General features: G+C 43.8%; 1 protein-coding gene across 1 annotated transcript in view; it reads left to right on the top strand.

The window, feature by feature from the left end:
- The window catches only part of LOC138669690 (periphilin-1-like), a 177,612-nt gene extending 162,272 nt beyond the window's left edge, over positions 1 to 15,340 (top strand). Inside the window, exons 8-10 of the mRNA XM_069756387.1 lie at positions 1,281 to 1,484; positions 3,717 to 3,878; positions 14,883 to 15,340. Coding sequence (XP_069612488.1) covers positions 1,281 to 1,484; positions 3,717 to 3,878; positions 14,883 to 15,056 — 540 coding nt within the window. The 3' untranslated portion in view covers positions 15,057 to 15,340. The remainder of the gene's footprint in view (positions 1 to 1,280; positions 1,485 to 3,716; positions 3,879 to 14,882) is intronic.
- The last annotated feature ends 192 nt before the right edge of the window (positions 15,341 to 15,532 follow it).

Genomic DNA, 15,532 nt, shown 5'->3' with positions numbered 1-15,532 from the left:
AATTCTTTTGTATTTGTAAAATTGCACATAATAGATTTTGTAATGAGACTGTTATGAGATTTGTATAAATGATGGCTTTACCCATGTGTTCACTGCTTGAGAAAGGATCTTGTATCCGAAACGTCGCCACGCCATCCACATTTTTCTTTACTTTTTGTGCTGCTTTTCTTTTTTCTTCATGTATATATATATATATATGTATATATATATATATATATATATATATATATATATATATATATATATATATATATATATATATATATATATATATATTAGCTCAAAAAAGCATTCATTGCTAAAAAAAAAAAACGCATTTTTTCCCGCAGCGTTTTTCCTGCAGATGCAGAAACCTTTCAGCATGCTAATACTCAACATGCGCTTAAAGGTGTTGGGCCTTAAAGGGTGCGAGGAAATATATGACTTAGCGTATAAGGTTCAGAAGTACCCAAAAGGAACCAAATGAGGTTGAATTTTCACCGTTTCTGCATTCGGAGTAGTGCGATATTCAAAGGTTCTGATAAGTGATGATTTACAGCTGGATGATTTACAGCTACTAGCCAGCTTGATTACATGTGGGGATTCCCTAGCAACCAGGCAACCCCCACATGTACTTATGCTGGCTAACAGCTGTAAATCATTTAGCTGAGGCGATGAAAACTAAATCTCCGAGCACTAAAGAATACTTGGAGGACACCCGAGCGTGCTTGGTAAATATTGAGTAACGAGTATATTCGCTCATCACTAGTTCTGATATCTTTGATCTTAGTGTATGTCATGTATATGTTTCCAATTAGAAGCTATTAAACATCTTGTGGCCGTCACAACCCATTGGTTTTAATAATGTGCAATGAAAACACTTTCTGCATGGTTCCTCCACAATAAAGAATGAAAGCTGAGTCTTTGTTCACATGTTGAAAAATGTACGTGTGGATTAGGTCTTGGATTTGGCTATGAATGGAGTAAAATCTGTGGAAATCCACAATGTGCATACTGCAGACTTGAAAATGCACATAACTTTTCTTGAATGTTATTTTTATTAGAAATGGACTGAGTTTTGAAATCTCATTCACTTGTACTGTACTGAAAATTGGTGCAGAATTCATTCTATATCCAAATCAAATCCTAAATTTAGCATGAATGCATAATGGTCACAGTATGTCATATGTTTATAATTATTAAACATATTTTTAGAGGGATTACTGTACTACTTATCATATTTCACTTTGTATTAAAAACTCGATGATTTGAGTAACCCATCAATTCTCTGATTTTTGTAGGACTCTCTTCAAACAGAGCAATCTGTGCAGGAAGAGAAACAGCAAGTGAGCGTAAATCTTGGGAAAAGAGCCCTTTCAGAGGAGAAAGATTTTGATTTCAATGTGGATCAAAGAAAAGGAGAATCCTTTGCTGAAAAGAGACTATGCAGCAGCCATGATAGGGATGATCACTTCTTGGAGAAGACTGTTCAGATCCCTTTATTGGTATATATCTCTAAAAATATTTTGGGTTCATTTTAAAAATTCCTCTTGAAAAACTGGTTACAAATGCTGGCAAAACTGCCAGTAAAGCCACTTCAGGGAAAAAAAAAAACACTTTTTCCTGAAGTGACTCAAATCTCAGCAACTTTGCCATTGTTTTTAGGACATCGTGTGCACATACTCGAGGGTTCTGCTCATCTGAGCAATTTATAGTATAACACCTTGTAGTGCATTTTTAATAAAGTGCATTTGTTGTCCTTTTTGAACAGTTGAAGAGAACCTATCATGTCTCAAACTATTACCCTGCAGATATGGGGTTAATCTGTAGGGTAAAAGCTGCCTGGCTGCTCTAATTAAATCCCGGCTCCTGGGAGAATATAAATTTAATTCCCCTGCAGCCTTGGGATTTTACTCACAACTTGCCAGTTCAGCAGTGCATCAGAGGTACAGCCACCGCTCACTATGTACTGCATGGTGACACAAACCACACCGCTGTGACTAAAAGCCTGAGGCTGCCTGGGGGAATAAAGTTAGTTTGCTCCCGGAAGCCGAGCTTTCAGTGCAGCAGCTTTGGAATGTTATTAACTCGCAGATTAACAGTATATCGGCAGGTTATTAGAGGTTTGCAACCTGCCTTTTAATTCCTTCACAACATATGACGTACATTTACTTTGTATGTCGTCAAGGGGTTAAAAGGAACAAGCGCTGGCCGTGAGCTTGTCATCGCGCCCGTCCATCGGTGAACCTTATCACATGATCGCGGGGCGCCAATGGGTTGTCATGACAGCTGTGGGTCTGCTGCTGACCTTTGTGTCTGTCATTATGATCCTCCTGTGGAAGCCGGCCCATGGCCGACGTTCATAGATCGTGATTTCTGCTGATGCACTGCTGTGCATATTACAAGCCATTGGATGATCGAAGCTTCAAGTCCCCTAATAACATATTTGGTATTGCTGTGTTCAGAAATATTCGATCTATCAAAATATGAAATAAATTATCTTAATCGGTAAACAGCTTAACAAGAAAAAAAAATCAAACCGCCAGAAATACGTTTGGTTGCCTGCTGTATCATTGCAATAAAGTGCAGCAAGAGGCAATTAAAACATTTTATCTACCACAAAATGGTATCAATAAAACGTCCACTCGGGGCGCAAAAAATAAGCCCTAATACAGCCCCATGTGCCAAAATTGGACTAATCAAAATGTTTTCATTTCATTGGCGGTGCTGCCTCACTCCATATTTGTTGACTGTTGTTGACTTGTTAGATCTAGTCCATAGGGTATGTTTCCACGTGCCGGATTACATCAGGATTTGCTGTGGATTGGACGCTGCGTACAGCCACAGCGTCCAGATGTTACAGCATAGTGGAGGAGATTTTCTGAAATCCCGTCTCCACTATGTGTGCAGGGCCGCATTCGGCGGCCCTGTGTATCCGGACACGTGGCGCATCTTTATAGACCGCAGCATGTCTATTTATCTTGCGGAGACGCTCCGTCTCCGCAATATAAATACCACGGTCAACGAATACGATGCGGTGATTCCTCATGTGCTCATTGAACACATCCGGAATCACCGTGCGTACAACAGGGGGTGGTGCTTTGGGTGCAGCGGAGTATCCGCTGCGTCCAAAGCGCTGGGTTTTGACCGTGGAAACATACCCTTAGAGACTTTTCAAGTTGCCAATACTGCTGCGTTCTAATTACTTCTGAATGGAAAACACACCGATGTAATCATTGTGCTGTCAGCTTTTAACATCCTATGGCCTCACTCATACAATGGTAACACTTTGAGGGTGCAGTTACACTGGTTAATTATCGTAAATGAGCATCCATAAATGCGCTCATTTCCTGATGATCAGCCACTGTGAACAGGCTGTTAATCACCTGGGTAAAATTATTTTTACTCTTGCTTAATAAACAAAACATCGTTTTCCTCAGCACTTTATCCTGAGTAAATGACAGTCTATGCACAAAGAACAATTGTATTAGCTATTTTGTTCTGTGGCATTGGAAGTGTGGTCTGCTTGTCTAAACTGGCTGTTAAAAGACCACCGCTTGCCTTGTACATTACAAGTTGGCGGTCTTTTAACTGCTGGCATCGGCAGAGGAGAGCCCACACTAAAGCTTCACTGTTTGGTTACTACATTCAACAGAGTGATTGAAATGATCTGCTAAACTTATGCTCCAGATTTGACTGTGTTCCACAATGCTGACACTGATAGTTTAATTTTACAGGGTGATTTAGGTGATATGCCATCCGAGACTCTGGAGACTATGGTACCTGCTAGCATCAGTGATCATGAGAACACAGAATCTGTGGTGAATTGTGAACTACCTGATGCTGCTCAAGAACTTCGTTCAGCTTTTATTTTGGCAAGAAAAGAACAGATTGAAGTGGTGAGTTCCCTGTTTTTTTTATTTCACAGAATTTCAATAAAACTATACTCATGAGATTGCTGACCATCGTGAAACATAAATTCAGCACACATAAAGTACCAATATGGCACAAATATGGCAAAGAAGATGAATGAAACTTGGCACTCAATTTTTGAGAAGAAAGGCTTCTTAGTTTATTGATGCATCCAGACAAACAAAACCGCTAAACGTTTTCGGTCCACACCAGACCTTCGTCAAAGCGTTTCTTAGACATTGACTGGATGAGGAAGCTAATAAGCCTGAATGAGCGTCAGCCAGAGCACGGGATATAGGAGCTGCAGTCTGCTGCAGGATCACAAAGGAAGGTGAAGCGCCAGAGGAGAGGCACACAGCCTGGAGGGAGTAACGGCGCTGTAACCTGAGCGCTAGTAGTGCAGAGCAGAGGAGAGCGCCGTTACTCCCTCCAGGCTTTGTGCCTCTCCTCTGGCGCTTCACCTTCCTTTGTGATCCTGCAGCAGACTGCAGCTCCTATATCCCGTGCTCTGGCTGACGCTCATTCAGGCTTTTTAGCTTCCTCATCCAGTCAATGTCTAAGAAACCCTCTGACGAAGGTCCGGTGTGGACCGAAAACGTTTAGCGGTTTTGTTTGTCTGGATGCATCAATAAACTAAGAAGCCTTTCTTCTCAAAAATTGAGTGCCAAGTTTCATTAATCTTTAATATACGGGGTGGACACCCCACTTGAGCACCGCCAACCCTCATATCTACTGAGTGCCGTGTTTCCTTACCGTACAAATATGGCAAACTCTGATTTGGCAATAGTGTCCGAACATATTTGCTCATCTCTACTTGTGGTGTTTAACCCCTTAATGACCGCCAATACGTCTTTTAACTGACCTGAGATATAAGAGAATAGCCTTCCCATACAGGTGACAATAAGGCTAGGTTCACATTGCGTTACGCAAAACCGTTAAGCGCATAGCGCTAACGCAATGTTTGTTTTGGGTCCCCGATCTGCGCTAGCGAGGGACGGACCTCGGACACTGCAAGCAGCGTCCGAGGTCCGTCACAAAAGAACGGCACATTGCTAGCGCGTGCCAAAAATGGCATGCGCTACAGGCACAAATCACATTGCTGTCAATGGGTGCGCTAACAGACCCGCTGCACGGCGTTAATTGCGACATTTTCGCCGTGCAGCGCAGTCTGTTAGCGTTAACCCATTAACGCAATGTGAACCTAGCCTTAGTGATGAGTGAGTATACTCGTTGCTCGGGTGATCTCCGAGTACTTGTAAGTGCTCAGAGATTTAGTTTTCGTTGCCTCAGATGCATGATTTACAGCTGATAGACAGCTTGAATACATGTGGGGATCCCTAGCAACCAGGCAACCCCCACGTGTACTCGGGCTGGCTAGCAACCGTAAATCATGCAGCTGAGTCAACAAAAACGAAATCTCCAAGCAGTTACAAATACTCAGAGACCACCCGAGCGTGCTCTGGAAAACCCGAGCAACGAGTACACTTGCTCATCACTAGTGACAATCCATCAGCTGTCGGCTGTCCACTATAGCTGGCAACTTGCTGCATCAGCCACGATCAGTGTTTCCACTGTCCAAATCTGTTTAACCCCTTACATGCTGCTGTCAATAGTGACTACATCATATAAATGGTTAACAGAGTGTGGGGGCTTCTTTATCCCAATTGGTGCCCTCAGATCATGATTGCATGGTCCTGATGTTTGCCATGGCAATTCATGACTAAATAGTTACTGTATATACTCGAGTATAAGCTGAGATTTTCAGCCCATTTTTGGGGGGCTGAAAGTCCCCCTCTCGGCTTGTACTCGAGTCATACGCAGGGATCGGCAGGGGAGGGGGAGCGGGGGCTGTCTAATAATACTCACCTGCTCCTGGCGCGGTCCCTGCACGTCCCTGGTTCTCCCGGCGCCTCTGCTTCTTCCTGTACGGAGCAGTCACATGGTACCGCTCATTACAGTAATGAATATGCGGCTCCACCTCCCATAGGGGTGCAGGGAGCTCTGAGCAGGCGCTTGAAAGCCACCTCCCTGCAGGACCCGGAAGGCCCCCTATGGCCGTTTTAGATCCGGGCCTGCAGGGAGGAGGAGGAAGGAGACCCTCGGAGCAACGCGATCAACGCGATAGTCAGCTGACACTCGGCCGCACTCCCCACGTGAGCGCGGCTGGACGTACTATCCTGTCACTGGGAATTAAGTCCCAGGTCACCTCGACGGGATAGTACGTCCAATGGGATTAAGGGGTTAAAAGAAATCTGTCACTGTTTTTTTGCATCCCCAATTGATAGCAGCATAATGTAGGCAAAGAAACCCTGAATGCAACAATATATCGCTTGGTTTACTTAGTGCACTTAGTTTTCTGGGTGCATCCGTTCTGACACAATGAGAGTTTTTAGATTAAGCATGAAGCAGAGCTATTAAAGCTGCCCCCACCCACACCACAGCTGACTCCGCCCAGACCAGGCACTCTATATGCAATGGCTGTAGACAATGAGGTGCTTATCACAGAAGGGGGCGGGATCAAACTTGGGCTCTTGCTGCTGTGTCCAGCAGTGTTAGGGTATGTTTCCACGGGGCGTATTGCTTGAGTTTTTGCTGCGGACTGTACGCTGCGTACAGCCGCAGCGTCCAATCCGCAGAGGCCAGATGTTACAGCATAGTGGAGGAGAATTTATGAAATCCCATCTCCACTATGTGTACAAACACGCAGGCGGCAGACCTGCGTAACCGGACATGTGGCGAGTCTTTATAGACCGCAGCATGTCTATTTATCTTGCGGAGAGTCTCCGCAAGATAAATAACAGTCTGTGTATAGGATGCGGTGATTCCGCATGTGTTTAATGAACATATCCGGAATCACCACATGTACAAAAGGGGGCAGGGCTTTGGACGGAGAGGGGTATCCGCTGCATCCAAAGCGCTGCCAATGCGCCCCATGGACACATAGCCTTAAGCTCCTGGTTTCTAAAACAATCATTGGGAACAACAATTAGGTAGTTCCTGTGAATGAAACAAGACTAAGAAGCTCAGCTACTATTTTCAAAAAGGATTTGATAGGAGTCACTAAGTGGATAAGGCTACTTTCACACTTCCATCTTCCAAATCTGCACAGGATCCGTCAAGACGTTGAAATGACGGATCCTGTGCAGATTGTGGAAAACGTGTGCTCTGGGCCCGTCTTTCTGATGGACCCGTCGAGGCTGTGTGCACCTGTTGTGTATGTGTTTTCTGCTGTGAAAACGCATACACAAAACAAACCAGGTTAAAAAAAAAAAAATGCGTCGGAAAATCGGTCAACGACGCATCCTGCGCTGCCCGTCACTGGCTACAATGGAAGCCTATGGGCGCAGGATGCGTCGCTGCCTGTGAAAAGCAGGAATCCAGCGACAGGACCCGTCTTTTCAAAGAGAGCATGCGTGGAAGAATTTCCAGTCAGGGAAATTCTCTCTCACTCTCTTTCTACTATTGATGCTGCCTATGCAGCATCAATAGTAACAAGATATAATGTGAAAAAAAAAAAAAAATCGCAATATCCTCATCTACCGGAGTCCCGCGCAGCAATGCTCCCGGCAGCTAGCGTTCCTAGTACTACATTTCGAAATCTCGCGAGAAGTCGCAGTCTCGCGAGACCGTGACTTCTCGCGAGATTTTGCAATGTATTACTATGAACACTAGCTTCCGGGAGCATCGCTGCGCGGGACTCCGGTAGATGAGGATATTGCGATTTTTTTTTTTTTTTTCCCACATTATATCTTGTTACTATTGATGCTGCATAGGCAGCATCAATAGTAGAAAGAGAGCGACAGAGAATTTCCCTGACTGGAAATTCTTCCACGCATGCTCTCTTTGAAAAGACGGGTCCTGTCGCTGGATTCCTGCTTTTCACAGGCAGCGACGCATCCTGCGCCCATAGGCTTCCATTGTAGCCAGTGACGGGCAGCGCAGGATGCGTCGCTGACCGATTTTCCGACGTGCAGAAAAAACGTTCCTCTGAACGTTTTCTCTGCCCGATGGACCTTTTTTTTTTTATGCAGGATCCAGTGAAAGATGGATGAAACGTATGGCCATCCGTCACAATCCGTCGCCAATACAGTCATGGCCAAAAGTATTGACACCCCTGCAATTCTGTCAGATAATACTCATTTTCTTCCTGAAAATGATTGCAAACACAAATTATTTGGTATTATTATCTTCGTTTAATTTGTCTTAAATGAAAAAACACAAAAAGAATTGTCCTAAAGCCAAATTGGATATAATTCCACACCTAACATAAATAAGGGGGTGGACAAAAGTATTGGCACTGTTCAAAAAATCATGTGATGCTTCTCTAAGTTGTGTAATTAACAGCACCTGTAACTTACCTGTGGCACCTAACAGGTGTTGGCAATAACTAAATCACACTTGCAGCCAGTTGACATGGATTAAAGTTGAGTCAACCTCTGTTCTATGTCCTTGTGTGTACCACATTGAGCATGGAGAAAAGAAAGAAGACCAAAGAACTGTATGAGGACTTGAGAAACCAAATTGTGAGGAACCATGAGCAATCTCAAGGCTACAAGTCCTTCTCCAAAGACCTGAATGTTCCTGTGTCTACCATGCCCAGTGTCATCAAGAAGTTTAAAGCCCATGGCACTGTGGTTAACCTCCCTAGATGTGGACGGAAAAGAAAAATTGACAAGAGATTTCAACGCAAGATTGTGCGGATGATGGATAAAGAACCTCGACTAACATCCAAACAAGTTCAAGCTGCCCTGTAGTCCGAGGGTACAACAGTATCAACCTGTACTATCCGTCGGCATCTGAATGAAAAGGGGCTGTAAGGTAGGAGACCCAGGAAGACCTCATTTCTTACCCAGAGACATAAAAAGCCAGGCTGGAGTTTGCCAAAACATACCTGAAAAAGCCTAAAACGTTTTGGAAGAATGTTCTCTGGTCAGATGAGACAAAAGTAGAGCTTTTTGGGCAAAGGCATCAACATAGAGTTTACAGGAGAAAAAAAGAGGCATTCAAAGAAAAGAACACGGTCCCTACAGCCAAACATGGCGGAGGTTCCCTGATGTTTTGGGGTTGCTTTGCTGCCTCTGGCACTGGACTGCTTGACCGTGTGCATGGCATTATGAAGTCTGAAGACTACCAACAAATTTTGCAGCATAATGTAGGGCCCAGTGTGAGAAAGCTGGGTCTCCCTCAGAGGTCATGAGTCTTCCAGCAGGACAATGACCCAAAACACACTTCAAAAAGCACTAGAAAATGGTTTGAGAGAAAGCACTGGAGACTTCTAAGGTGGCCAGCAATGAGTCCAGACCTGAATCCCATAGAACACCTGTGGAGAGATCTAAAAATGGCAGTTTGGAGAAGGCACCCTTCAAATATCAGGGACCTGGAGCAGTTTGCCAAAGAAGAATGGTCTAAAATTCCAGCAAAGCATTGTAAGAAACTCATTGATGGTTACCGGAAGCGGTTGGTCGCAGTTATTTTGGCTAAAGGTTGTGCAATGAAGTATTAGGTTGAGGGTGCCAATACTTTTGTCTGGCCCATTTTTGGAGTTTTGTGTGAAATGATCAATGTTTTGCTTTTTGCTTCATTCTCTTTTGTGTTTTTTTTTCATTTAAGACAAATTAAATGAAGACAAGAATACCAAATAATTTGTGTTTGCAATCATTTTCAGGAAGAAAATGAGTATTATCTGACAGAGTTGCAGGGGTGTCAATACTTTTGGCCATGACTGTACAAGTCTATGGGAAAATGCAGGATTCTGCAAATTTTTTAGCAGGATCCTGCATTCTCAAAAATCGGCGGATTGTGATGGGAGCTGAAGGACGGAAGTGTGAGAGGCCTAAGGTTAAAATAAAAAATATCAATCCACCTGCAACACAATCTCTATATGACACTTTTATAAGATTAATTAATCCCTTACAAATTTGAGAATAAAATTAGAAAAATCTCTAGGGACTAATAATTATAATAAGGAAATCCTATTTTCTGTAAGTTCTGCTCATCTCAAGATCACAAAAAAGGACACCTCATAATGCACATAGCACTTTGCAATATCCAATACATACTGGTATAATCTAATCGGTACGCTATTTGCTTTATATATTAACTAGCTATTGAACCCGTTCTATGCCCGGGTGGCGAGCATTTATATTGGTATATGGTTTCCATCCTGGTATGTGTTGCTTCCATCCTGCGCCCTAATCTTGTCATGTGCTGCTACCATCCTGCGCCCCCATCCTGTCATGTGCTGCTCCAATCCTGCGCCACCGTTCTGTAATTTGCTGCTCCCATCCATATGCCCCATACGCTGCTCCATAAAGGTTGATGGCCCCCATAAGATGCTCCATAGTATATGCCTCATATGCTGCTCCATTATGGTTGATGGCCCCCATAAGATGCTCCATAGTATATGCCTCATATGCTGCTGCATTATGGTTGATGGCCCCCATAAGATGCTCCATAGTATATGCCCCGTATGCTGCACCATTATGGGTGATGGCCCCCATAAGATGCTCCATAGTATATGCCCCGTATGCTGCACCATTATGGGTGATGGCCCCCATAAGATGCTCCATAGTATATGCCTCATATGCTGCACCATTATGGTTGATGGCCCCCATAAGATGCTCCATAGTATATGCCTCATATGCTGCTCCATTATGGTTGATGACCCCCATAAGATGCTCCATAGTATATGCCCCGTATACTGCTCCATAAATGTTGATGGCCCCCATAAGATGCTCCATAGTATATGCCTCATATGCTGCTCCATTATGGTTGATGGCCCCCATAAGATGCTCCATAGTATATGCCCCGTATGCTGCTCCATTATGGTTCATGGCCCCCATAACATGCTCCATAGTATATGCCCCGTATGCTGCTCCATTATAGTTGATGGCCCCCATAAGATGCTCTATAGTATTATATGCCCCGTATGCTGCTGCGATATATATTAAAAAAAAAATAACATACTCACCTATCGTCGCTGGGCGCCGAGTGCTGGGGGGCCTGAGCAGGCGGGGACACCGGCGCGCTGTGGGGGTCAGGTGCCGGAGTCGCCGCTAGCTCAGGCCCCCGACACTTGCTATATTCACCTGTCCCGTTCCAGCACTGCGCGCCGCTCCATCTTCCAGGTCCTCTGGCTTGCGGACTGCTGCTCACGGAATCAGCGCCTGCGGAGTCCGCACTTTCCGGCGCCATTTTCTTGAAGACACACTGCAGTATCCAAGAAAATGGCGCCGGAAAGAGCGGACTGCGCAGGCGCCGATTCCGGGAGCAGGGGGACATTCATGGCCTAAATACCCCCCTGCTCCCGGAATCGGCGCAGTCCGCGCTTTGCGGCGCCATTTTCTTGGACACACTGCAATATCCAAGAAAATGGCGCCGGAAAGCGCGGACTGCGCAAGCGCCGATTCCGGCAGCAGGGGGACATTCATGGGCCAGAATCAGGTGGCGTAAGTAAGAAATTGCTGTGGCATGAACTGCCACAGCATCATCAGGGCGGGATCATGTTCATCGTGTCCCCATGTCCGGGTTACGGTTCATAAATGTCCCCCTGCTCCCGGCAGTCGGCGCTTTCCGGCGCCATTTTTTTTTTCTGACACTGGCTATAATGTAACGCTAGGAGCGTTGCGATTATATAGAAGGCTTCAGACAGAGTGACGCTCCCAGCGTTCTATTATAGATACTATCCACGTGCTTGCTGAGAGAAATTTTAAGTCACTTTTATGTTATGGGGATTTTTTAAACATAGCACAAAAAAAGTTAAATTTTATATATAAACTACTCCAATTGGAAGTGTCAGTGAACCTGTTTAGAAAACCTAGTATCATTTATTTTACACTTCATAAATGCTTGCTACTTTGTGTTGGTATATCACATAAAATCCATATAAAAAAAAAAAAATTAGTTTGGGTATAACGTGAAAAAGTTCACAGGGTATGAATACTTTTTCAAGGCACTGTAGGTGCCGAAATGAAGCCTATAAAGAAAAATACATCCTACCTACAGTGAAACATAATAGTGGGGACTGTATAATATTGTGGGGCTACTGTGTTGCCTCTGGGTCTGAATATCTTAGTAGAAAATGTGCTTCCAAGTGAAGGAAAACCTAGATTTGAGTCAAACAAAATGAATCGTAGAGCAGAATAGTGACCTAAAGTACAAATGAATAGTTTAAATGAGTTGTCCACTATTGGATACCCCAATTGAATGTGCCAAATAGAAAGAACCGCCCACCTATTTACCTCCTAGACCAGCATTAATAGGCTGCAGAGCTCACGTGACATAATTTTATTTTTTCTTACAAAGTTCTTTTACTTTCAGCATTGCAACCCCTCCTCCAGGCATTGGTGTGGTTGTTGTGCCGACATCCATAATAGCTATAAGACAAGATATATCTGTAAAGTTACTATGTATCACCAGAAGTGTAGCTACAGCCTTACTCTAAAATAAAATTTAGAATGCCATTTTATTAGCAAACAAAATTTGAAAATATATAGATTAAAAGGCTGTTTGATTACACCGGTCTAGAAAAAAACATTGGTGCCAAGGTTTTTTGAATGGATTTAGAATATCTTGATGGTGCTGAATTAAAAAATCCCATTACTTTTGCTGAATTGGGTCTAGTTTTCGTAGAGTTTGTCACCTGCGCTGGTAAAGTGCGTTGATAGGTACAGAATAGACACAGGGAGATTTGTATATCTGCACTAGGGAAAAGAGGGTTATGCTGCTTTGATAATCAGGGAGCAGTATAGAGGCATCGCTGGTGATTTGTCCTTTTGTTACACCTTAATTAAGGTACCTGCACACTGAACGATATCGCTAGCGATCTGTGACGTTGCAGCGTCCTGGCTAGCGATATCGTTCAGTTTGACAGGCAGCAGCGATCAGGATCCTGCTGTGCCATCGTTGGTCGGAGCAGAAAGTCCAGAACTTTATTTTGTCGCTGGACTCCCGCAGACATTGCTGAATCGGCGTGTGTGACGTCGATTCAGCGATGTCTTCACTGGTAACCAGGGTAAACATCGGGTTACTAAGCGCAGGGCCGCGCTTAGTAACCCGATGTTTACCCTGGTTACCAGCGTAAACGTAAAAAAAAAAAAAAAAACACTACATACTTACATTCCAATGTCTGTCCCTCGGCGTTCTGCTTCTCTGCACTGTGACCGCCGGCCAGCCGTAAAGCAGAGCGGTGACGTCACCACTGTGCTTTCCGGCTGGCGCTCAGTCAGTGCAGAGAAGCAGAGCGCCGAGGGACAGACACCGAAATGTAAGTATGTAGTGTTTTTTTTTTTTTTTACGTTTACGCTGGTAACCAGGGTAAACATCGGGTTACTAAGCGTGGCCCTGCGCTTAGTAACCCGATGTTTACCCTGGTTACCAGGGGACTTCGCATAGTTGGTCACTGAAGAGCTGTCTGTGTGACAGCTCTCCAGCGACCACACAGCGACGCTGCAGCGATCGGCATCGTTGTCTAGATCGCAGCAGCGTCGCTAAATGTGATGGTACCTTTAGAGGGGTAGTTAGCATGTACACTTACTAGATTGGTCTGAAGTGATGCCTTAGGGTTAACTCCCGGTCAGACTCCCGAAGGTTGGTGTCTGTTCACTCCCACGCTGCGAGGCTATGGGGCTGGAGGTTAGTGCAGGAGCGCTCTCTCCTGTTGAATTCCTCCTCGCTGGTCACAGAGAATTCGGCTGAGCCACCAGCCTCAGGCGTGCCCTGGCTGGAAGCGACGCTGAAGCAGTGGCGTAGTGTAGAAGGGGCGTGAAAGGAATGTGACGTCACAGAGCTAGATGGGCAGCTTAGATAGACGGGCGCGTGAGAGGGACAATGCTAACCAACGCGTTTCGAAGGATGCGATCCTTATTATCCCTCTAATTAAGGTGTAACAAAAGGACAAATCACCAGCGATGCCTCTATACTGCTCCCTGATTATCAAAGCAGCATAACCCTCTTTTCCCTATTGCAGATATACAAATCTCCCTGTGTCTATTCTGTACCTATCAACGCACTCTACCAGCGCAGGTGACAAACTCTATATATACATTCTCATGTTTTATTTTAAACAGGGCATTACACAGACCCTGTTGCATCACCAGCAGCTTTGTTCTTAAAACCCCCTTTGCCCCTTTTTAGTTGGTGTAGCGCCAGTGTGCATATGTTTTATCTTCTATGGTTCTAGTTTTTGAGAAAATTCAACCATGAAAACAATGCGTTCCCCCAATACGATTTGTGTGTGTATTAACAGTGTCTTAGGTAATGAAATATCCCATATAATTTTGTATTTCAATTTGTAAGCTTCCAATGCTAGAAAAGAGACTTTTTGAAGCCAGAATTCTACTGTAATTAACTATTAAATATCTCAGAAACTAGAGCCAATCTGGCAAAACCAAAGTCCTATTCTTAATCCGCACCATAAACGTAATCTAAAACCGTTTAGACATCGTTGGCACCAAAATTACTGTATACCAGTGTTATTACTGCATAGGGGAGAATCTGAAATCTGACAAATATCTGTGTAAAAGGCATTAGGAAGACTACTGAAGATATAGAACTGCTCCTTAGGTCAGTTTCACACACACATTCTCAAATCAGGAGCCATGGCCTAACTGCAGAGTCTCCTGACCTGAGCTAACTGTGCAGTGGTCAGCTCGGGTCTTCGGAGCAAGAATGGCTTGTGCCTCACAAAGCTATGCAATCTGGATTTCGGGAGCTGAGTGAGCATAGAGCAACTATGATTGTGTGCATGAGACTACTCGTGAATGAGTTTCGAAGAGTACTATCACAGTCCTAGTGAAACAATTGCGGTTCATAGTGAACTTCTTTTTTGGGTATGAGTACAAAGTAAATGTATTACTATGACTGTTTCTAAAGATTTTTCAATAAACGATCACAAGTTTCCATTTCTGAAACACTTTTGTTTGCACATATGCATTGTGAACATCTGCACAGAGCTGTGTTGCTTTTTCATCCCTATTTTATTTTCTTACCAGGCCTTTGCTCAAGACTGCAAGACTTTTGCCTTTGTTGCCAGCACATTGCTGAAAAAAGACCCATCTATTCAGGCAGCTGTTAGAAGTGCCCTGCACTCAAGTTTACAGGAGATGGCTGGACTCTGTGTGCAAGAACTCAATAACTTCATAGACCAATATGACTCAAAAGTGTGAAGAACAAGTATTATGGCTGATGTTTTAGAGAAATTATCTTGTCCGTTTCCAAAGTCTACAAGCAATTACGTTTTTTCATTTTTCCTTTTGTTAACTTTTTTCCCCAAAAAAATATGCAACACACTAAAAAAGATAATGTAGAAAATAATAATTAAGGTGTTATACACTAGTGGTCTGTATGGCACATTTGAGAAAGCAGTTTAAGAAAAATATAATTGCATAGTTGTATTTCTTGTTTTTAGAGATAATGTGGAGTAATTCCCATTAAATCGTTGATGCACATTAACTGTTGTGGCTGGAGCGCATATCAATGACTTCCAGATGTGTTCATTTTTTCCTATTCTTGTGCATCAGACTGATTCTTGCACATATAACTTTATATAAAAGTTCTACGTTTTTGGTGGCGTTTTTACCTACATGTTAAAACAAGCCTGAATGAGTATTGCTTCCTTCTACGCAGAGTACAGAACACAATT

Source organism: Ranitomeya imitator, chromosome 3 (genome assembly GCF_032444005.1).
Source record: "Ranitomeya imitator isolate aRanImi1 chromosome 3, aRanImi1.pri, whole genome shotgun sequence".
In the NCBI taxonomy this organism is placed as follows: domain Eukaryota; kingdom Metazoa; phylum Chordata; class Amphibia; order Anura; family Dendrobatidae; genus Ranitomeya; species Ranitomeya imitator.
Note: the sequence above shows the minus strand (reverse complement) of the source record. Positions and strands in the feature narration are given on the sequence as shown.